Here is a 23,273-nt window from a genome sequence, read left to right on the forward strand (position 1 = left end):
AGCTGTAAGAGCAGTCACATGGAGGACAGATTCTCCAGCTGAGCATCTTGGTCCAAACCTCACACACTCTGTCTGGCGGGAGCAGGAGCCCTGTACAGAAAACAGGTCGAGGCAGCAGCACTGCTGGGACTCGCATCTGAACATACAATTCTCAGACAGCAAATGACCTATGAAATAATAATAAGTCTAATTAGCAGAAAAAAATGTACTGCCATGAATGTTTAAGAATGCATATTTGGTTAAAACAAAAACCAGTATTCATTTTTATTTTTACGTAACAAAGCATCAATCCAGGATGACAATTTCGGTACCTTTAGTGACATCTGTTATTAACTTTTAATACAAGGATATAAATATAGACACCATTATTAACTGCATATCATTAATATAAATATATTCACCATATCTCCGTAATACTTGGAACAAATTCCAAAACATGCGTCTGTGCACCGTAATATATGCGTCTAATAGTTCATTATATCCAGCTGGACGTGTTTCTTACCGTAATAAGGGTATAATTCATATAAACACTGGCGGCACTCTTTTCCCTATCGGATAAGCAACAAAACAGGACGTGGGACCGTATTATGCCTGCATTGCACCTACAGCACGGATAAAATTAGCCGTCCGGTATTTCGAGGTCTTGAAGTATCACTCCGCTAGTCTGACGAAGCGCGCCTTCGACAGGCAGCAGCGGACGGAGGCGTGAAAATAGTGCGGCCGCCGAGCCCTTTTCCAGCTGAGTGTTGCGGTCCGTCGGAGGCAAAGAAGCAGACCTTAAGAAAGCTGCCGTTTTAAGTTCGTGTGTGTGTTTATATACAATATTTTTAAATACAGTTGTTAAGGAGATATGGCTGATACCGACAAGCTTAATATAGACAGCATTATCCAGCGCCTTTTGGAAGGTAAGCTCTGTGCGCCTGTGGTGAATGTCGACCATTTGTGTGTTTTCCTCACCGGCTAATAATGTGGCTAACTGAGACGCTAGCACGCGCCGGTGTGTTGGCGTTGTGATTTATTTTGCGTACTAGTTAACTGGGTTTTTGTTAGCCCATTTTAAAACCTGATATGGTATTTCAGGAGAAAGTATTAATTAATTAAAGTATTAATGTTTCTCGCCGAAGCTTAGAGTGCGCCTTTAGCCGAGCCCGATAGCTAGCCGGCTAACTTCCCCGCTAAACACCGTGTCGGCTGAAATAACTGGAGTGTTACCTGACACATTTTTCGCCCCTTTGTCGAATATTATTCCAGACTTCATTGATTTCGCAATTTCCCTGCCATATTATTTAAATATACTTTTTTTTTTTTTAAAGAAAACACATTTCCTTTCCGAACATCCGGCTGGGTGGAATGCTAAGCGTTAGCCTGTCAGTTGCGACAGATGACAGCGCCGATGCCCTGCTCTCAGAAGCTACACATCGCATGCTTGTTGGTGATTTTCGTATGTTTCCCCACCTAATTTAATTTGTTGGAGATCTGAAGGGGCATAAAGTGGAAGCTCACTTTAGATACGTTAACGCCAAGGTTAGTTCGCTAGCCTGTTAGCCGACCGTTGTCGCTGTTGTCGGCCGGGGTCTGCTAGTATCGTGGCGGCTGTGTAAATAGCCAGTTTCCTCTTTTGTTGTACTGCAGATACTGCATCGCTGTACTCTTTGCTTTAAAGCAGTAAGTCGTTTGTCTTTCTCTGGGGAGTATTTGAGACAGTGGCATAGGCGAATATGGCAGTCTGGGGTTTGCAAGCTATGCGGTAGGCGCCGACCCACTTTAATTTTCAGATTGCCCTGGTTTCAGGGTCCTAGATGCTATGCTGGTGTTTCTGGGTTTGCAGAAAGCTGCTTTTGTGACCGCGTTAGTTCGATCTGTAAAAGCACACACACTCTAACGCATTGGCGAGATTTTCGCCTGCTTCCCAATCGGTGTCTTGACCGGAGCATTTTTTACAACGGGGGTCATGCCGGTTAAAGACCTTCTCCGGTGAGGCGCGTGACAATGGGCCGAGCGGGCACCTTGTCCTGCGAGGACTGGGCAGAGGTGGCTTGTTCACTTCAAAAGCTTGTGTTGACATCAGTGATGGCAGGGATGCCAGAGGGGCTGTAAACTGTAGCTACCGCTTGAATACTTCACCCCAACTAGGCTATGTGGCAGTCTGTCTGTGGACCTTTTCTTGGCTTTGCCAGGAGGATGTTTGCATTTTTAATGTGAAAATAATATAAAATATAATGTAAAATTCTTTGCTAAAAATTCTCATTTGCAGCTTGATACAATGGTCAGATCCCCTTCCCACGTGAGTCTGATGGCTGTTCCAATTAAGCACTAGCCTTGTGTTTCATTCTGTTTTTTACAGCATAAAAAAATGATCTACTCAGAAATTATTAATCAAAACTTGGAGTATTTACAGTGTTTGTTGCATAACTATTACCTTGTCCATGCTCACTCCCAGTTTGTGCACCTTCATTTTCAATCTCGCATTCAGTAAAAAGCTGGTAGTTGGGAAAATGCTACTGTCTTGCATCAGACTGCTTAGGGTGAAACATTGTGCGTGCTTGCGGCCTTGCTGGTTCAGCGGCTGTCACCCTTGGAGCAACAAATGGAGTGGAATGGAACTGGCACCATTTCTTCAATGAGGGGTGGGGCAGTTTCTGGGAATGCTCTTCTGCTGACGAGCAGGTTTCGTCTTCCATCATAAACCAGCAGTCAGTTTCTCATGTGTCTTCGTGAAGGTTGGCAGGACTGGCATCGTTACCACTTTTCTGGATCTTCTCCCTGAGCTTTTGTACTTTGACCTATAATTGCTGGCAACATAAGAAGAGTAACTGCTTTATAAAACCTAGTGTTTTTTTTTGTTTTGTTTTCATCTGCACTTTGATGTTGAGCAGCTCCAAACAAACAGGAAGTTCAACTTCTATGTAATTAACAAATGGACTTGCTCTGTACTCTACTTTGCTGCTACATTGCATGATCACTTGCAAAATTTCCTTTCTCACAAACGGGTTTTGATGCCACAGTCATGTATGCAGCTTATTTGGTGTGCAGTTAGTCATACCGCCCCCAACCAACAAACTAAACTAAACATTTTTGTTTTACCAAGACCTAAAGTTATGAGGCCGTATTTTTTAATCACTATCCATCTTGCTGCTCTGTCACAGTATTTTGTATTTATCTTTTTAATGGCTGCAAAAATATTCTGATGCTTGCATGTTTTTGTTAAATAACTTTAAATGCTAAGTGGAGCATTTTTCCTGTTACCGGCGATCGATTACTGACATGCATGTTCCACAGTGGTGCTGAAGTAAATATCTGTAAATATTGGGCTTGGGTGTGAGAGTAACAGTTTTCAGTTGCCGAACATTAAATATGTTTTTAATACCGACATGAGTGGAATATTCTGGCAGCGCTCATCAATCATTCATAATGTCTGTCCTTTGAAACACGCTAGTGGCGACAATAAAACAGTGATGTTTATCTGCTGAATCAGCTTGTCTGAGGCTTTTGTTCAGAGTGACTTTCAGTTTTAGTGGCTCAAAGTGTGCTAATTTCCCAGAGCAAAACACGCATGTCACTCTGCACATTCTCAAACTCGAACCAATGACCATTAGGTTAGAAGATGCTCTGCCTTTACCTCTTTTCACAGCAATTATAATATCTGCTTTTTTAAAAAAAACATTCCTTTGTTGTGTTCTCTCAGTGTGTTCATGCTCATGGCGTATGTCAGGCTGCTGTGGACAAAGCTTCCTGTAGTCATGTTACATACTTAGTGCTTTGAATTAGTAAATATTCCTATGTCTCCTGGACACACTTGCTGGACAGCAAACTGCTTAATCATTCTCTGCAGCTTATACTGTGCAATGTGACCACTAACCGTTTTAATTGTGTTAATAATATTTTAACATTATTTGGATTGTTTCCTGTACTTGGATTATGTCCTGTAAGTAATTGTGTTATATGTTATATTTATTTAATTTATATGTGTGAGTAGTAATTTCCACTGCACTGCATTCTACTTTAAGAGTGAGTGTGGTATTACAGCGTTTAGTTATGATAGTTATGTGGAAAAAGCAAAATCGTTAAAAATAAAAGGTGAAGTTATTGCCCAGCCCCCCGCTACTTGTTCCCTGTGCAAGCTGATCATGAAACCTCATCGTCAGAATGATGATGGTACTTCTGTTAATCCACAGTTGTCATTGGCTTGATGGCATAATCCGCCCCCTGCATCTCCTCTCCAGCTCCAGACTATGCCTCTGAGAGTGAGAAATGTAATAACTGGTCGCACCGCCGCCAAGCTTGCCCCGAGAGCCTGTTGTAACGCACACGTGACGCAAAAGGACGTGGGGTATAATTAACCATTTATCTGGAGTCGAGTCCTTTAACTCCAGACACACCCAAGGTCATGTTCCATGGTAAAAGTGGGTTGTGTTGACCTATTTACCTAAATTTGTAGTAAGTGAACCTTTTATTCTGTATCTAAGTAGCGATGTTGTGGTTCCAATTCCCTGCCAGTAACACTTAACACATGCTTAGACTGGTTCCAAGGCTACACGGGTGTGGGGATGCTATTGCCATACCTTCAGAGTATTGTCATACGTTGAGGTGGGCACTCTTCGTCATTCCAGCTAATCTTCCTCTTTGCCTTTTGGTTGTTTTGTTGTAGTGAGAGGGTCGAAGCCGGGGAAGAACGTGCAGCTGCAGGAGAATGAGATCAGAGGCCTGTGCTTGAAGTCCCGTGAGATCTTCCTCAGCCAGCCCATCCTGCTGGAGCTGGAGGCCCCCCTCAAGATCTGCGGTGAGTCTCGCAAGCTGTTGCGTAACTGTGGAGGACCCGCTTTCCCCTGGACTGCTATGTTATATGGCTAAAGTGTACCATTTAGGGCCCCCACGAAGCTGAAAGCCAACCAAGCCTGGCAAAGGGTCGTATCACGCTGTTCACATGGTCTTGAGTTATATTCGAGAGTGCATCTACACGCCTTCTGCTCCACTATAAAATCTAGCTATATTAACGCTTATGTAATGTTACGTGTAGAATGCAGTAAGTTGCTATGGAGATAAAGGCGTTTGCCAAGTGAATAAAAGCTGTTCATGATGAGTTGCCGAGTCCCACTTCTTAGTAAATGATCGGAATCACAGTGGAGAAGTTTGGCTTGAGGCATTTGGGTGTGATGGTGGGTTTGTTTGGGGCCTTAAAATTAAACGGCTGAAAACGGCTGTTAATGTCTGACAAGCACGATACCTGAAACGGTGGATGGATTGATCATATGTTCAAAAGTGGTCTTTATGGCGGAGTTTTGTCTGAACTGTGCCCTTATAAACATGTTCCCATCAGCATCGTTGTGACTTGGTTGTGAGATGAGATTTCTCCGGGACTGGCCTGAGAATGAGGATAAGCTTGATTATATTTTCTCCTGGTTTTTAGATCCCTAACCCAATCCCTTGTTTCCTGTCTATAGACAGGCCTCGCTTATACCCTGTTTTCCATAACTGTCATTAGGGGCAAGCTGATTTGGTGCAGGAACAAGCCCAGGCTGATGGCCTTTTCCCACAGGTGACATCCATGGGCAGTACTATGACCTCCTGCGGCTTTTCGAATACGGCGGCTACCCGCCAGAGAGCAACTACCTGTTCCTGGGCGACTACGTGGACAGGGGCAAGCAGTCGCTGGAGACCATCTGCCTTCTGCTGGCTTACAAGATCAAGTACCCCGAGAACTTCTTCCTGCTGAGGGGGAACCATGAGTGCGCCTCCATCAACAGGATATACGGCTTCTATGACGAGTGTGAGTCGCTGCATTATTAAGCTGGATTGTCACGAGGTAAAGGGAGAGTATTGTCTATTTTTAGATTATGGTGCCTTGCAGTAGGAAAGGAGTGATTTCTTTTTTTTCCCTCTTCTCCTCCCTCCAAGAGAGACTTTCGCATGTGTGCAATGGCACCTTCTCTTTACAGTAATGCTGTAGGATTGAAGCTTTATAGAGGCCTATTACCACCTATTATTTCCACAACTTTACAGTTTAAATAAGGAATTGCCCTGACTGGCTAAACAATGTAGATTCCACCTTTCAACAATCAGACTTGACATACTGCTAGACTTAACTTCCTTGGTTTTCAAACCCCCCCCCCCCCACTTAGGCAAAAGGCGCTACAACATCAAGCTGTGGAAGACATTTACAGATTGCTTCAACTGCCTCCCCATCGCGGCCATCGTGGACGAGAAGATTTTCTGCTGCCATGGAGGTAGGTCTCAAATGTATTTGACTTGCAAGTCATTCCGGCTGTGAGATTTGTCAGAATGTGTAAGCCTGTTCACGGATGAGAAACCTGCTTTGCCAGCTAATGGGTGAAATTCCTCTGACAGGATGATGCTTTTATCCCTCAAGTGACCTTTCCTATACACCAAGAGGCAGCTGGTGCTTGTTTAAAACATGACCTGTACCTTGAACGTGAAGCACTTGGACTTTGCTCAGCACAGGGGTTGGCTAGCACTCATTGGGTGTCCCCCTCCTCATTCCTTAGGCTTGTCACCAGACCTCCAGTCCATGGAGCAGATCCGTCGCATCATGAGGCCCACAGACGTTCCTGACCAGGGCCTGCTATGCGATCTGCTATGGTCCGACCCAGACAAAGATGTGCTGGGCTGGGGCGAGAATGACCGCGGTGTCTCCTTTACCTTCGGGGCTGAGGTGGTGGCCAAGTTCCTGCACAAGCATGACTTGGACCTCATCTGCCGGGCCCACCAGGTGAGAGCTGATGGGTGAAAAGCAGCACTGGTGTGTGTACTCCCAGGAGCCACTGTCACAGCTTAGATCATTTTACAACCATAAAGTTTTACTTGAAGTTATTAGATTTAATAAAGGTTGCTCCCATAGCTGACATGTTAATTTGTTTGGTTGTAGATGTGTCTCCCGATTTTAATCAAAGTTGGTCCCAATTCCCACTCTTGCTTTGTCTAGAATGGCAGATCTCACATCCCATTAGATGTTATTCATTTCATGCGAAGAGTTCAGCAGTGTGCCCTGCCCTTCCCGTGCCAAACCCTTCTTCTGTTTTCCTTCACGTCCCGCTCCGGCTGACTTGGCCTGTGTGATGCAGGTGGTGGAAGATGGCTATGAATTCTTTGCCAAGAGGCAGCTGGTCACCCTGTTCTCAGCCCCCAACTACTGTGGCGAGTTCGACAATGCCGGAGCCATGATGAGTGTGGACGAGACCCTCATGTGCTCCTTCCAGGTCCTGTCAAAGCGGCACTTCGTACTCGGACGGCTGTTTACAGCCCGAGGGATCTGTGCTCTTCCTCATGGTCCTCTAGGCGGGCTTGGACTTGTTCAGATGGTTGTTTTGTGGCAGACTGATTCTCATCAACATTTTTCCTGATTTTTATTTTATTTTCTCTCTACTATTGTCTTTCCTCCAGATCTTAAAACCAGCTGAAAAGAAGAAACCCAATTCCAGCCGACCAGTGACGCCTCCTCGGAATATGGTCACAAAGCAAGCCAAGAAATGAGGGGGTGGAGCCTGGGAAAATTTTGGGGAGGGGGGGGGGCGGGGATGGGGGACAGGGCGGGGCAGATGCTGCGCTGGACTCGTATCGTCCAGTCTTTGTCTGCTTGGAATTCTCCGGTTTCATGGTCACACAAACTGTCAGCTGCCCTTTTTTTTGTATTTTTTTCTCCTCCCGTTGCAGCGACCAGCAAAGACCAGTATTCCAAGATAATGGGCAAAACTATTTTATTGTTTTTTTTTTTTTTTTTTTTTTACTCTGACTAAATGGCTGTTTTACCTTGGAAAAACAAACTAAATTAAAAACAAAATAAAGTTCAGGTCTGTGAATTTGTTTGCCACGTTTCAGCAGGTGTACCCCAGCAGGAGAGAGGGTTAGTGTGGGGCAGAGCTGACGCCTCCCACCCGTCACCGAACTGGATTTAAACGGTCGCATCACTTCTTTCTTGTGGAAGAAAACACGGTTACTTTTCATGTTCAGTCATAGAGACGCCCCATACCAGCTAGTTTCTCAAACCACTGTGAAAAACCCTTGCAGTTACCACACGTGAACAGCCTTCTCAGATTATAAATTTAGACAGTTTTGCTTTCCCCTCTTTTCTCCCAAAACTGCCAGGTATCAGAACTTCTCTGAATAAAGCAGTTACTATATATTTTTTTCCACCCCGTTTAAGTTCTGATTTTTGTAAATCATACCAACATTTTCACCGCTTTTAACGTTATACACCTTTGTCTATGTAAGGAACACGTAGATGTACGGAGCTTGTTCCGGTGAGCTGGCTTTTTGATGTGTTTTGAATGCTGAATCCTGTGCGGGAATGTACGATGTGCGCGGAAAAGACTGGCATGAGGAGCGACGGTGGATCTTTTGTTGCATGCATTTAGAGTTACAATCTCATTACATGGCATTTTCTATAACGAGGCACGCAAACCTTAGCATGCCTTAAGCTAAATGTAGCACTTCAGGTACTTGTCATTTTGCAACTCAAGTTCGGTAATTTTAAATCTTAAGTTTCATTTAAACGTTATATGATGTCCCACTTGAAACGTGCTGTATATAAGACCTTTTGTTTCATCTCGGCAATAACGTTTAAAAAGTTTACTCTATTGTACACTTGTTTAATAAACGTTTTTGAGTTTAGGGGGCATCACAAACGTCCAAGTCCTCTGTCTGTTTATTCGTAATACGAAATCGGGGAAAACGTACTGGGAAATGGTCACCTTAAAACACCAGGAAGTGAAAGACATTCGCCTTTATATGGTCTGAGTTAAAAGGGTTCCTGTATGTTCAAAGTAAAGCAATACGTTAATGCGGACATACTGCATAGTACATTTCAGTGCAAGGGTCAATTAAGTAATGGAAATACACTGATTATGCGAGGGAAGGATGCCTCTCTAAGGGATCCTTCCTTTGCAAATTTAATTTCACTGAAGGAATAAACCGTCACAGATTAACGAATGAGCCACTTAAAGCCTTGGGGAAACTCACGTGAACATGACGCTTCTTAGTGATCGCTTACTACCCTGGTTAAAGACTGCCATCTAGTATCCAGAAAGGGAACCTAATTGTGAAATTTATTAACAAGAAGCAATCTTCAGAGACTTCGGAATATGGTAGAATTCTCCGTGCAATGCACGGTAAAATGTTTAAAGAGTAACGATGGGAGCATGAAGGCGATGTGCAGTTTTGCTTGTGCTCAGGAGAGGGATCACGAAATGATCTTACGTCCCCTATACGTTTAGTTACGATACCGTCTTAAAGTATGAAAACCGTAGTGGTTTTAGGGAACTATACACGTCTGAATGCGGTTTTACAGGCGGGCTCCGGCGAATACGGCAGACAGAAAAGCTTTCCTGCTCGGGAACAGGATCGGCGGCATAGGCGGGGTTTTAGGGTCAAAGCTACAAGGAAAAAAGGAGGAAAAGCTTTAACCAACAAGGCGGTAACGTCGAGTCTCTACAGGTAGGCTATACGTACTTTTTTCTTCGATCTGCAATGTTTATAAATTTTATAAGCTTAACGTGTGAATTACAATGCAGCAATTAGAGTTTAAATGGTGTTTTAAAGCTACAAAATCGTGTTTCTAAACAGCTGATTTACGCATTGTTTATGTTTATCCATATATGTGTAGTGCATACTTGCATTTAATGGCTTTTTAATAACTACAAGTGAAATTCAGGCAAATTTAAAAAACGAACATTAGTTTTCCCGAAGAACAGGAAATCACGAGTTATCCACATGGTACAAAAGCCAAATTTCCCTTGTTTTGTGCAGCTAATTTTGATTGCTGTCATATACATTATGTGTAAGAGTATTTATACATAAAAGTGAAGCGTTAATTTGAAAAAAATGTTTTTTATATTTAAGGTAGGGCTATTACGTGGAGTCTGAATTTAAAAGATAACCCAGTGCACCTTTTGGATTACCATCAGCATTAATTACCATTTGATACTTATTTTAAAAAGAGGAACAAAAGCCGAAGGTATTGTACACGATCGACCCAACATGTAAGCTCTCACGATGAAGAAAACCAGATAAGATCTGACAATGCATTTTTACCTTAGCTTGTTTTTCTAAATCACGGGTCCCCATATTCATATATTATTTACATTTTTGCTTGGTTTAGTTTTTTACAGTGGCGAGAAAAGAACTCGATTTTCATATTTAAGTAAAAATACAGAATACAGTCATACCACAATGTTTATCCAGTCATCCAGACTAAAAGTAAAAGCAAAAATACCCGGTTTAAAAGTATTTAAGTGTCAAATGCCAAAAGTGGCCCTATTGCATATTCGAAACATTTGGTCTTACGAATAGCAACCTGTCATTTTAAATTCAGGCAAGACAGGTTTCAACATAACATTGTAAATTACAGTGCATCATAATAAGGGACACATTTGTGGCGATAGTATTTTCTTTTTATTCAGGAAAAGCGATGAAACTTGTCGAACCTGTCGGTGCAGGTTTTACTCTTTATATTACGGTAGGTTACACACATAAGCATGAGCCGACAGTATCCCTCCTCCTCAGCCAAAATGCTCAGTTCAGCGCAGTCAGCACCATTACTTCGCTAGCGGTGTCTTTAGCTTTGATGCCGTTAACTTTTGAATATTCATTGAGTTTAAATATTAGAAATGTCAATAAGTTAATCGGTATATCGTGAAACTCTACTTTGCGAATGTATCGTGAATCTAAATTCTACTCAACATCGATTCTAATAATAATAAGATCATTAAGATAATACAGAGAAATACCTTATGTTGCTTAGCAGTTGGCTCAGAAATTATAGTAAAGTGAAAGCAAATCTTGTAATAACTTTAAATCCTCCAAGTTAAGCACAAATCTGTACAAAAAACTGCTTAACATCTGGGCATGTGTCAGTAAATGTGACATACTGAACCAAAAACGATGTGCTGAACAGTACGCAAAGAATATGCAATTCACATGCATCTAACATGAGTCGCTGTGACGGTGAACATCACTTCCTGCAGGTGTGATAAGAGATTGATTGGTTCTGTGAGCTGGAGTTCTGGTGGTTTATTGATCGACCCTCTGCGCCAGTTGTGGCGTCTGCTTCTGGACGGTGATACTTAGGGTCAGACTCCTGAGCCCCCGGAACGTTTAATCCAATGTTGCGATTTTCTTTTCTTTTTTTGCTCCTCTACCCTTTTCTGCAGTGAGAGCCTCTTCGGTTAATTGCGGAGCTGTGTTACTGCTGGGCCTTTGGTAACATCCGCCATGTCATACCTGAGGCATTTTACGGCAGTAGGCGATGACAAGAAGAGTATCACCAAGTGGCATGCGGAGGAACTGCATGCAGTCAGGGCGGTACAGGAGCGGGCTGAGGGGAACGCCACAGCCCCCGCCACCTTCCGGGAGTCCTGCCGCAGGCTCTTTAGCTCGGAGAAGTTTCAGGTAATCAGTCTGTGTGCTTCTGCTCGTAACATAACAACAAATGTTATAATACACACTAAAGGAAAATCCAGCCCAGAATGTTCACTGTAGCTGAAAGGAGGATCTGTCTGTCTCAGTCATTTGACCTGCCAGTGTTTTGTAGTCTGTTGTATGGGGACTTGTGGCTGCAGAATCAATGCTTTGAAACCCAGGTCACCACCTGGTGTAACCCAGACGGACCCTTAAAGCAGACTTGTCGGCATATGAGAGCAGGCGATGCTGCCGCGCCCTGTGTTTTAGCCGCTGTCGCACGCTTCCACTCTCGTCTCTTGTCAGATCACGGTGGTCTGTCTCGTCATCCTGGATGCCACCTTTGTCCTGATTGAGTTGCTGATGGACCTGTCCATCATCAAGTCGGACCACGAAAGGGTCGCTCCCCAGGTAAGCCTCGTACGATTAGTGTGGCTCGGTGGCTTAGGAGTCTGTGCTGTGTCCAGGACGTCACCGATTGGCATCCTGTGGCCGGCAGAATGATTATATCACCACTGGGCCCTTAAACGCAGCCCTTAATCCAAAAAAACTGCTCGAGGGCCATTGGAGAAAAAGGCTGACCGCTCCTGTATGGCTCGCACTTCTACGTGCGTGTATGTCTTACAGAAAAACAAAATGGGATAGATATCCAAAGACCAGATTTCATTGTACTTCCTACCTACAGACAAAGGCTTTCTTTTCTGTTAACATATTATTCAAATGAATACACTGGTCACCAAAGATTTTGTCGCAGAAAAACTAAGGGAGTGTCTTTTATGTACATTTTAATGCCGATTTTAGAATGCATAGGCGTGTTAAAGTTTAATTTAGGAAAAATGATTTTATTGCTGGGGTGGCATGGCGGTGCAGTGGTTAGCACTGTTGCCTCATTCCTCTGGGACCCAGGTTCGAGTCTCCGCTTGGGTCACATGTGTGTGGAGTTTACATGTTCTCCCCATGTCATCGTGGGGTTTCCTCCGGGTACTCCGGTTTCCCCCCACAGTCCAAAAACATGCTGAGGCTAATTGGAGTTGCAAAATTGCTCATAGGAAGGCATATGTGAGTGAATGGTGTGTGAGTGTGCCCTGCGATGGGCTGGCTCCCCATCCTGGGTTGTTCCCTGCCTCGTGCCCATTGCTTCCGGGATAGGCTCCGGACCCCCCGCGACCCAGTAGGATAAGCGGTTTGGAAAATGGATGGATGGATGGATGGATGGATGGATGGATGGATTTTATTTCTATTTGAACATTTTTAAGGCTTTACAGAAGGATACAACGTACTGTAAGTCTGTTTTGCCAGAATTTACAGGCTGTAACACGTTTGACATGTTGAGTCGGGATCCTGCTCCCTCCCTGTAAGCAAAGTCTCTGCCAGCTGGTGATCAGGTCTCAGTGTAAACATCTGTGCTGTGCTCTCTCTCTCTCTCTCTCTCTCTCTCTCTCTCTCTCTAAATCCTGAGGCTAAGCATATACTTCTACCTTTTAGATGAGTGACTTCCACCATGCAAATATACTGTAAATATATAGTGTAAAGTTTAATTGTGTCACTCAAAATCCTTGCGTAATAGATAAACTGAGATATTTGAATTCAGCACAACTAGGTCGATTCTTCTGTAATAAATGCACTAAACGATGTGCAGTGATGCTTATATGAAACAGACAATGAGGAAAGTTTAAATTGAGAATTTCACTTAAGATGTATAGGAAATTATATTGCAAGTGGAGAACTATTAACACAAAGAAAACCTTAAAAGAAAGAGAGCCTTAAAAACCTTATCAGACGTTTTTTTTTTTTCAATGCCTACGTATACAGTGTGAAATGTAAATTTTGTTTTCGCTAGTATCAGCACATACTTTATGTGCTTCCTGCGTTGATATTCAGGTTCAGGGTTTTAATCTTCCGTTTCCAAGCAACAGCTGTGCTGTGCAAATTTATAGAGTGGGTCGCGTAATGGTAAACTGCTCTGTAGCAGCCAACCAAACTGTAAATTACTGGCTGCATTCAAACAAAGGAATGGAAGAGTGTCATTCTTGTATACTTTGGTAGGTGAAGGATAGCTGACCAAACGGTCACATTTTGGTGTTTGACTAATGTCAAATTCAATGAGAATCCTCTTTCCAGTTGGGTTGGTGCCAGAGGCATTGTTGGGCCTATTTTAGGGGGAGGAAAATGTGTATTTATTGGCTTAAGTCATGAATAGTTTGCCGTTAGGCCCCACCCACTATAATATACCTCATGGAGTGAGATCTGAGCTTCTGCACCATCTTCTGGCCCAATCAGGTGTTCCACTATCTGAGCCTGGCTCTACTCACCTTCTTCATGGTGGAGCTGGCAGGAAAGATCTATGCCTACCGATGCGAGTTCTTCCACCACAAATTTGAGGTGTTTGACGGGGTGGTGGTCATCGTGTCCTTCGTGTTGGATATCGTCTACATTGCCCAAGAGGACGCGTTTGATGGTGTTGGCTTCCTCATCTTGCTTCGCCTGTGGAGGGTGGCCAGGATTATCAATGGTGAGCCCTGTGCCTATAGTGGAGGTCTAGTAGTGAAGTTCAGCTGTGTGGCATCTTTGTTCCATTTCTTCATTTAATGTGTTCTCCTCCAGGCATCATAGTATCCGTGCAGAACCGTGCCTACCACAAAGTTGAGGTGCTCACAGAGAGCAATAATCACCTTGTCCAGCAAGTTAACGACCTGCAGGAACAGAACTCCAGGCTGGTTAGTTTGGCTCATTTAACAGAGCTTATCTTCATTCTCCAGACTAATTGAGGGATATCAGTTTGCCTCTGTTTAACTGACCTTCTCTCCTCCTTCCAGGAACAAGAAAATAACAGACTTACCACACTACTGCGAAACAATGGGATTGCATTTTGATTGGGTGTGAGGAAATGGAGGATTTTCCTCAGTTGTGGAAGAAATAATCTTTCCATCATGAAACAAATCTGGGATCATTGATTCACCGGATGGGATTTTCAGCTACTAACATGCAGACTGCATCATGAATGCAGTGCCTGTATATTCAGTACATTTATTACTAAAATGCAATATGCATGGTATTATGTGTAAGGGAAATTTCTCCCTGGTTAAGTATGGATATCTGTTGATGACAGACTGTTTAACAGTCCATACCTAATTTTTTAATATATCTAAGCTTTTGTCATTCACATTCTGTAGGGGGAAAAAAAGATTTCCAACTTTTTATATTTTTATGGTCAAAGTTATGTGTGCATAAGACAATGAGAACAGGAATATATAAAACGGAACATGTCCATTGTATTATTTTGAGAGGAGAACCCTTTATTAACATTCATGTAGAGAAACACTGTCCTTCTACATAAATGGCATCCTGTTCAGTTAAAAGCAGAAATATCACACATGAACCGCAGGAGCGCAAACAAGTTTAAAAACCACAAACCAGCAAATCTTTAACCAGAGATAGTTACAGTTTCTATGAGGACTTGCAACATTTAACTGTAAATACAGCGCAGCCCTCCTGTGTTCACCCAGGAGGCTGGGATTTCTGGCAGACGTTCGGAGAATCCTCTATACGGTGTGATATTTAGAACAGTTTGCCTTATCGATGGTGACGTTTATCATCCTGGTTATTTTCAGTTTTAGAAAATGAAATGGAAAATACCCAGAATGCAACGGGGGTGACAGTGGACCATAACAGTTCACCACTGAAATCAGTGCTGCGTAACCAGCCATAACACCTGATGGTCGTCTCGCATGGCTGGTTTCAGGAAGCTGCGGGTCAGTGCACAAAACCAGCAAATGCTTTCATAAGCCTGCCTTCAGTGAATCGGTAGCCCTTTTGGGAAAAAGCTGTCTGCTTAAGAAATGCACATAACCACTGACATTCGATTGTCACAAGCAAGAAGAGGGTGGGGGACGTCATCTGCGTTAAGCTACCGATTCTCCTCCTGGCTAGAGTCTTCCCGTCCCTCAAACAAAGGGGAAGAAGAAATCAAAGGGCAGCTTGGCATCGATGGTGGGAGGGGCCCTGTAGCCTGGCTGGGGGGGTGCGGACACATCCACGAAGGTGACTGAGGTGGAGATGAGGGCAACCCTGTTTCCGCCTGTGAGAGACTGTTCAGGAAGTGAGAATGAGGGATCAAGAGCAGTCATCAAAAGCAGCAGCTTAGCTCACCCTGTCTCACTGGTATGAACCTTTTTTTAAGATATGAAAATTGCCAAAGCATTCTGCAATCATGATTCAAATACTTTGAATGTTTGATATTCTTGAATACAACATAAAACATCTGTGCATATTTGTGATACGATCAATCAAATCATTTTCCATTCGGTTGTAGTAAATATTTATGGATTTTCACTTGAGGATTTCAGCCTCAAGTCTATCTGGAAAACAACCCATAGAGCATTTTATAGAGTAAACCTAAATACCCTTTCTATGACCAGAACAAATGTACTGTATAATGAGGGAACCCTGCGGAGGCTGGAGATACCAGGCTGCTGCTGCTTCGGATGACCTCAGTGACATTCACGATGTGAGCCTGGGGGTTCACCAGGGATCCATACTTGGTCCAGCTGACCTCGATGTCACGCGAAACAGGAATGGTGCAACCCTGCATGAGCTATGCCCGCAGAAGGGGGAAGGATAACAAGCGGTCAGACACAGGGCTCTTAATTTAACAAACACATTTTTAAATTCAGGGATCAGTAAATGTGAAAGAGAAGTCAAGCTCTACAATTCGGTTGCCTGATTGGAATTCTAGCAACCAATTCTAAATGTATGTTAAACTGCGCCTGCTGTACTGCTTAGAATTGTTTTTACAACAATATGTATTAAGGTCTAGACTCATGGTTTTGCACAAGAGACAGGAACTTGCATCTGACATCCAACAACTTAAGTAAGATCTGACATGTCAACATGTACAAACACAAAGTTCAATACAGAACATTAAAATTAGAAGAAGTCAACCCATCAAAACAGCACAATCGTGCTTTCAGGCTATGGTGGCGAAACCCTGATTCATATCCTTACTGTGGGCGTGGTTTGTGTTTTGATTGGCACCCAGTCCGTGACCATCTGAGGCTGCGAGTTCCCAAACGATGCCACATACTGTGGAAACTCCTGACCTCGCAGAACCTTGAGAAGCACCTCAGAAACCACTGAACAGTTCCCAGCATCCTCCAGTCTACGGAGAAAAATGTGTCATTCAGAGATTTATGTTTATTAACCCAAAAAAAAACAGACAATATACTCAGGAAAGACACGTTGAGAAAACAAAACCAGGGACGGACTGATATGAGGTTTCAAATTAAGCCAAAAATATCCCACAGTAATGCATGCAAACAGAAAAAAAAATTATGGAATTTTAACATCACCGTTATAGTCTTTCAAGATAATAAATGTATTAATGTCTCGAGGAGGTGAATAAATGAAATGACAATATTTGAAAATGCCAGGCAAGAAAGCAGAAGATGGATGCAATTCTTAAGCCCTTCAAAGCTATCGGCAACCTTCTGAATATGAGTCAGAAGCAGATGATGGGTGGAAAGGCAGCGAGAATCATTTAAAAATGGGAAGTCAGAGTGAAATTGCACAAAAGACACGAGTCTGTGGTCACTGGCAGGCAGCTGTTGCTTAAAAAAAAAAGACCCACTGATATCCATCCATTTTCCAAACCGCTTATCCTACTGGGTCGCAGGGGGTCCGGAGCCTATCCCAGAAGCAATGGGCACGAGGCAGGGAACAACCCAGGATGGGGGGCCAGCCCATTGCAGGGCACACTCACACACCATTCACTCATACATGCACACCTACAGGCAATTTAGCAACTCCAATTAGCCTCTTTGGACTGTGGGGGGAAACCGGAGTACCCGGAGGAAACCCCACGACGACATGGGGAGAACATGCAAACTCCACACACATGTGACCCAGGCGGAGACTCGAACCCAGGTCCCAGAGGTGTGAGGCAACAGTGCTAACCACTGCACCACCATGCCGCCCCATACAGTGCTAACCAGTGCACCACCATGCCGCCCCCCAAATTAAATCGCTATACTAAATTATACTATGTATACTAAATTAAATTCTCATTAAGTGGTTCTGTGCATGAAGATGGGTGAATTCAGTGTAGTCTAATAAATCTCACAAAGAAACTCTTGTAAGTCTGTACGTACAGGAGCTGTAATGTCCCACAGTGAAGTATGTACTTGTCCTATGAGATCATATGTCATTATTATCATTATTACTGTTATCCAGCTGAAAGTGCTGGCAACATCTCACCTCAGTGTACAGCCGGACACCATGCTGAGCCCAAAGACGATAGGGGAGCGAGGCAGGGGCTCTGCCAAGCAGTCCTGAGAGGCAGAGCTCTTAAGGAGGGTCAGGCTGCCCTTCGTGTTGGTACTCTGGACAATGCCAGTGCAGGGAGGCGTGTTAAAGAGAACTCTTCTGGTTTGCAAGGAACATCATTATTCATTCTTATAAATGCTATACTGTTCCGTATGAGAATGTCAGAAGTGCAAAGTCAATGGTACGGCTTGAATATATGAGATATGCTAAACCATGGCTTAACAGGGAACACTGGGAACACTGTACATGCACCCGAATCAGAAATAAAATTAATTGCAATACAAACCAAAACGTTTCCATTGTTTGGAGGAAAAAAGGATATTCAGCAGTCCTTGATCCAGCCACAAGAGGGAGTCCAACTACATAGCCAGGATTTCCACTTGAGGGGAAAGCAATTTCTGCTGCACTGTCCTAGAGAATAAAAAGAATGTATGAGCAGAATGAAATATGTATCGTTATTCTGCCAATTTGGGCTGGAAAGTTTCACAGCAGGCGATGTTAGACAAAAATTCGAATTTTAAGACACATTAATACGGTGTGCAGACACACACAAAAACATATTCATTAATGCATTAAATGAAACTGCGGTACCGAAATAATTCCATCTGCTCAATTTTTGTTCCGTTACATTTTTTTTTGCACTTCCCCGGAACGTCCAAGTTTGTGTCGCTGCTTGGGGGCAACCAATCAGCGAGCGTATCGCCCCCAACTGGACAGGGGTGTGAATCGCTTAAGGTTACGCTACATCGCCGCTCAGTTTTCTAATATGACAGAATAGAATTAGCGACGGGCGGCCTTAAGATTTTCCCATCATTGCGAAAAATATTAAGTCAATGACGGAAAATGTTCGGTTAACGCAACCACAGACCCAGACATAATCAAGAACAGAAATCCCATACGGAACCTGCACAAACACAATCTCGAAGTCCTGCTGGATGGGCAGCATGCTGCTGTTGACGGCTCCCAGGACAAAGGAGGCGCTGCAGCCCAGTATGGTCCCTGCTTCGCTGTAGGTCACCACGTAACGAACCTGCAGGCGGCAACGTTAAAGTATCCCGATAAGCCCACCCATCTAGCACTGGAGGGAGCTCCGTGACTGATGATGCAGCCAAACAGCCATATAAAGCTATATAACCCTGAGATGGTTTCTGCTGCAGAACCGTCAAGCGAGGTCCTTATAAACCAATTGCGTTGCAGAGGGATCCAGCTGTATGAGAGAGGAATAACAATGACGTGCAGTGAACAGTGTCTCTGAATCCCACCTGCAGAACCACATTGTTACACACTGCAGTCTCAGCACTGCCTGGCCGCTCCAGCAGAACTGGGCTGTACAGAGAGCCGTCACTGGGGCCCAGGAGGGTACGTGTGCCTTCCAGTGACTGCAGGCTGATGGAGGATGTCTCCACAGCGACCACCTGGCCCAGAGGAGCAACATCACAAATTATGTCACTGAGATCAATTCAAGTGGCTTCAAAAACAATACATATTATGCACTGGCTTTAACTGCAGGATTTCATAAAGACTTTAGGGAGGCACGATGGCTCGGTGGGTAGCACTGTCACCTCACTCCTCCAAGTAAATGATATTTATGTATTTATATACAAAACACAAACAGCAGACTCACATTGCTGCCATCATTTTTCATCTGAAAAAGAAAGAAACAGTAAATTTATATTCAGAACCTGGACAGAAGGCAGAGCCAGAGTTCATCATCTGGGGAAGGGGCGTGAAATATTCACGAGCCACCTACAGGGGGCGCCTGAAGCCCCAGCGAAGGAGGGTGACACGGCCACTCACCGAGAGCACAGAGAAGCCGGCGTATCTCTGCAGGCTCAGGGCCGGGAGGGTGGCGCAATCCCGCACCAGGGCAAAGCTGCGGATGCACTGGGTGGACTGGTCTGTGAGGAATGCTGGGGGCAGAACCACAGGAAAGGAGATGAGCTTCGGAGACGTGCAGATCACCGTTCAGTATCAAACAGCTGGTGGAGGCAATACGTATTAGTCAACAATTAACAACCTTGACATATTCTGCATAAATGTGCCTGAATTATATCAGTACATCAGGGTTACGCCGAGGCCTCTTGTCTCCCCAAGTTTGTGTGGGTCTGCTCTGGGTCCTTTGGTTTCTCGCAACAGACGAAAGACTAATTGGTGGCTCCAATGTTCCTTTAAGGGGTGATCATGTGTGAGAACATGCACCCTGCGACAGACTGGCATCACGCCCAGGGTACGCAAAGTGCAATGGCTGAGTGATATACTCGGAAAATAAAAATTTTGAAATCTAACGCAAAATTTTGGCCTTTATAACTCCGAGTTCCTTAATGTTATGAAGTGGGGATGTTATATAGAGCAGCGTTTCCTAACCCAGTCCTCGGGGAACCACGGACAGTCCATGTTTTTGCTTCCTCTCAGCTCCCAGCGCGCCTGTACCAGGTATCTGGTGTTCCTGATTGGCTGGGAGCTGGGAGGGAGCAAAAACGTGAACTGTCCGGGGTTCCCCGAGGACTGGGTTGGGAAATACTGATATAGAGGGAAGGTAAATGTGTTTATGTTCTGGAGATTCATCTAAATAGTCTGTGTAAGGTTCAGGCAGAAACCTAGCAAATCATTGCAATCACAGGACAGACATGTCGAGTGTGAGACAGAACAGAACCTGGCGTTTTCACCCACCAGCCGGGTTTGCGTCAGAGCAGTGGGCAGTCCCCGCAGGGGCGGGCAGGCAGAATACAGTCCTCCTCCGTGCTTCGTCTTCGGTCTGGATGGTGTCACCATACTGAGAAACCAGAACGGGGGGTGATATATCATGTGCCACATCACAGTTACAACAGCAGTTTTACAGATGAGTGAGGACTCACCGTGTACCCAGGCCCTGTGCGTGAGGCTTGTTTGTCAGGTGGAGGTGGATTGGAACTGAAAAAAAACCCTACAAACCGCTGAAAGAGGCCAGCGAAGTTCCCATTGGTGGGAACCTCGATATTCCCAAAAGACAAACCCTCTTCATCTGCGACGGAAAAAAACAGCTCTTTCAGAAAAGGCTTCAAAACAACCATACTGAGGCAAGAAAGAACTAGAGAGAAGTGACACTAAATGTTGCGCATTTTACTAGAACAAACAATATTATTAAACATCCCTTCTTATTCAGCACTGCTTTTCTAACAGAAACAAATGTTTCGGAGCAGGTGAAGCAGTATTTGAAATTACAGTTAGCTGAGTGTATGCAGAAGATGTTGGCATTGGTCTCCTGCTCGATGGACGCCTGCACCCGTGCAGGTCCGTCTTCCGCTGCAATCAGTGAGTAGCGGGCTGTTTCCAGGCGGCACATCCGTTTGTCAGTGCTGAACACACAATAAACTATATTTAACAGACCATAAGCAACGTATCTCTATAAGTCAATCTCTTTATACATCCAGTAATGGCAAAAAATCAGTTATGTATGACACTAGACCAACCAAATCTCTGGACATTTTTGATATCATTATATAACTGATTACACTGACCAACGAGAGGAAGCCTAATATTTCACATAACCATCCCAGTGGTTATATGACTGAACATGACATGCACAGATCTTCGTTGTTATACAGTCATTGTGGTTGATGCGCTAAAGCCTGAGAAAACCAGGGTTTTTGTGATGGAGTGATACCGCACTATGAACTGAAAGGCGTCATAAAATTGATGTGCCAAAGTCAGATTAAAGTATAGGATTTAACATGGCCGTTCTGATAGATTTAAATTAGGTGGCAACTGGAAAGCAATGGCTAACGGCTGAATTAAAGGCCACTCAAACCAGAAATTTGCATAGGCCCAGAGGATGGCTTCCTGATGGCGACAAACAGTCACTACAGTTACTTAGCAGATGCAGAAGTGATTTTTTTAAGTTAGGCCCCAGAATCAAAAAAACACGCTCTTGGCAGCAAGTAATACTGATTTTAACAGTATTGTTTTAGAACTTCCGAAGCACATTTTTCATGCAAAGTTGTAGCTCAGGGCCAGTTTGACTGTAGCAGAGGTTTGACAAGTTTGAAGTGGGAGATATCTGCATGTCGCGTATAACACTGGGCCACTTGCATGATAAGCTCCACCGAGCACGAGGTGAAGAGCGCTGCTTCCTCGCCGCAGTCCGGGTCACAGCAGCAGTTGATGTCACACCGGTCCTGCAGCACGTTGCACGGACATACACTAGAGACTGAAAATGGGGTTACGAGTCATTATTTTATTCTTTTATGTCAGTCACGGGCGTCCCCCGCACAGGCACTTGAAATCTCACCGTCAGTAACAGCAGGAGGAAGCGATCCAGAGACGGGCAGGGGTCGCCCAGGCGGCGCTGTTGGCACTGCCGTCGGAGGGGTGCCCGTGCTGACAGACGCCTTACTTGAATCATCTGCAGGACTGAGATTTCTGGGGACGGTCTCCGTCACCCCGGTGGCCTCATTAGAAACCGTGTTAACACTCGATTCAACATCTGTAGGTGAAGTTTCAGGCCGCGCTGGCAAAACAGTCGTTGCATTATCCCCTGTTTCAGTGCTATTGAAAATTCCATTAATATCGGTCAACGCTTCGGTCGCGTTTGTGGAAAAATTAAAATAACCTTTATCTGCATCTGCAACAAAGGCTGCATTTTTAAAAATGCAAAATATCAAGATACATAGCAGCCCATTTCGCATTTCGCCTAGCAACAGTGTACCAACGCTTTGTATCCAGGAATCAAGCTGGCGGCTTCCTGCCAAGGGCATTCTGGGATTACGGTGAATTAATCTAATTTAATTATTTTCCGATTTACAGGAGCGTATGCTAGTGTAATTACACATATATGACGCATACTGTATATTTATTAATGCTGTATATTTATATTTTGTTGAATAATAATTTAAGTACATACTGTTACGGAAGGAAACAGACACATTGATTGGCCATCATGGCTCAAAAGTAGGCTTGTTTGTTGCTGTGCCATTGTAGTGTGAGAGCCCAAATGGCGTCAGTTTCCTGGTTCGCCACTCCGGAGAGACAACGGACACCTGGGACACATGTGTGTCCTCCAAAACTTTCGGAGGTCGCCATGATGTCAATCATTTGTGAAATGTGGAACGCTGTAGTTTTTTGTTCGATCAGCACTAGAATAACCAATACTTCTCACTGGAATACAGCATTAAAAGGGAAGCTAGACTTTAATGTTGCTTTAATAAAAATAATAAATACGCAGCCTGGTTAAATCAAGTGTGTGCGTGGGGTATGTTTCTCGGGAAGTCTTACAAGATACCCGGACATTTCCATAGAATTTTTTATTTTTTAAAAAAAAAAGGATGGTCAGTGAAGATAATTTAAAATACATTATAATCGCAGGATTGAGGCGTGTTACTTTTCTATTTCAGTTACTTTCGCACTTTCCGGTTCCCTTTAAAACATTTCCAAGACATTTCGTGTTGACTTTCTAAAGTCCCCGTGACGGCACACGTCTAACTGAAACTGTAGCGCGCATGCAATCTGCTGCGCGTTCAGCCCATTACTGTATGCAGCTTGCATTCGTGCAATGCACGTCTGTGCAA

At 44.0% G+C, this 23,273-nt stretch overlaps 3 protein-coding genes across 3 annotated transcripts; 2 read left to right on the top strand and 1 right to left on the bottom strand.

Moving 5' to 3' along the window:
• The first annotated feature begins 693 nt into the window (after nucleotides 1-693).
• ppp1cc (protein phosphatase 1, catalytic subunit, gamma isozyme) lies at nucleotides 694-8,639 on the top strand. The gene is made up of 7 exons (XM_049018709.1): nucleotides 694-905; nucleotides 4,649-4,780; nucleotides 5,537-5,767; nucleotides 6,120-6,224; nucleotides 6,504-6,727; nucleotides 7,080-7,214; nucleotides 7,399-8,639. The coding sequence occupies exons 1-7, from the start codon at nucleotides 851-853 to the stop codon at nucleotides 7,486-7,488; spliced, it is 972 nt and encodes a 323-aa protein (XP_048874666.1). The 5' UTR covers nucleotides 694-850; the 3' UTR covers nucleotides 7,489-8,639.
• Nucleotides 8,640-9,100: 461 nt separating this feature from the next.
• Nucleotides 9,101-14,671, top strand: hvcn1 (hydrogen voltage-gated channel 1). Its single transcript, XM_049018710.1, has 6 exons — nucleotides 9,101-9,447; nucleotides 11,163-11,400; nucleotides 11,716-11,820; nucleotides 13,690-13,921; nucleotides 14,014-14,126; nucleotides 14,226-14,671. Exons 2-6 carry the CDS (start codon nucleotides 11,224-11,226, stop codon nucleotides 14,280-14,282), a joined length of 684 nt encoding a protein of 227 aa, XP_048874667.1. The 5' UTR covers nucleotides 9,101-9,447; nucleotides 11,163-11,223; the 3' UTR covers nucleotides 14,283-14,671.
• Nucleotides 14,662-22,457, bottom strand: tctn1 (tectonic family member 1). The gene is made up of 14 exons (XM_049018708.1): nucleotides 21,998-22,457; nucleotides 21,799-21,916; nucleotides 20,932-21,065; nucleotides 20,586-20,731; nucleotides 20,401-20,503; nucleotides 19,528-19,640; nucleotides 19,355-19,375; nucleotides 18,993-19,145; nucleotides 18,635-18,760; nucleotides 18,053-18,141; nucleotides 17,662-17,799; nucleotides 16,414-16,567; nucleotides 15,875-16,003; nucleotides 14,662-15,497 (listed from the first exon to the last, which is right to left on the bottom strand). The coding sequence occupies exons 1-14, from the start codon at nucleotides 22,392-22,394 to the stop codon at nucleotides 15,354-15,356; spliced, it is 1,965 nt and encodes a 654-aa protein (XP_048874665.1). The 5' UTR covers nucleotides 22,395-22,457; the 3' UTR covers nucleotides 14,662-15,353.
• Nucleotides 22,458-23,273: the final 816 nt, after the last annotated feature.

Source organism: Brienomyrus brachyistius, chromosome 7 (assembly GCF_023856365.1).
Source record: "Brienomyrus brachyistius isolate T26 chromosome 7, BBRACH_0.4, whole genome shotgun sequence".
NCBI classification, from domain to species: domain Eukaryota; kingdom Metazoa; phylum Chordata; class Actinopteri; order Osteoglossiformes; family Mormyridae; genus Brienomyrus; species Brienomyrus brachyistius.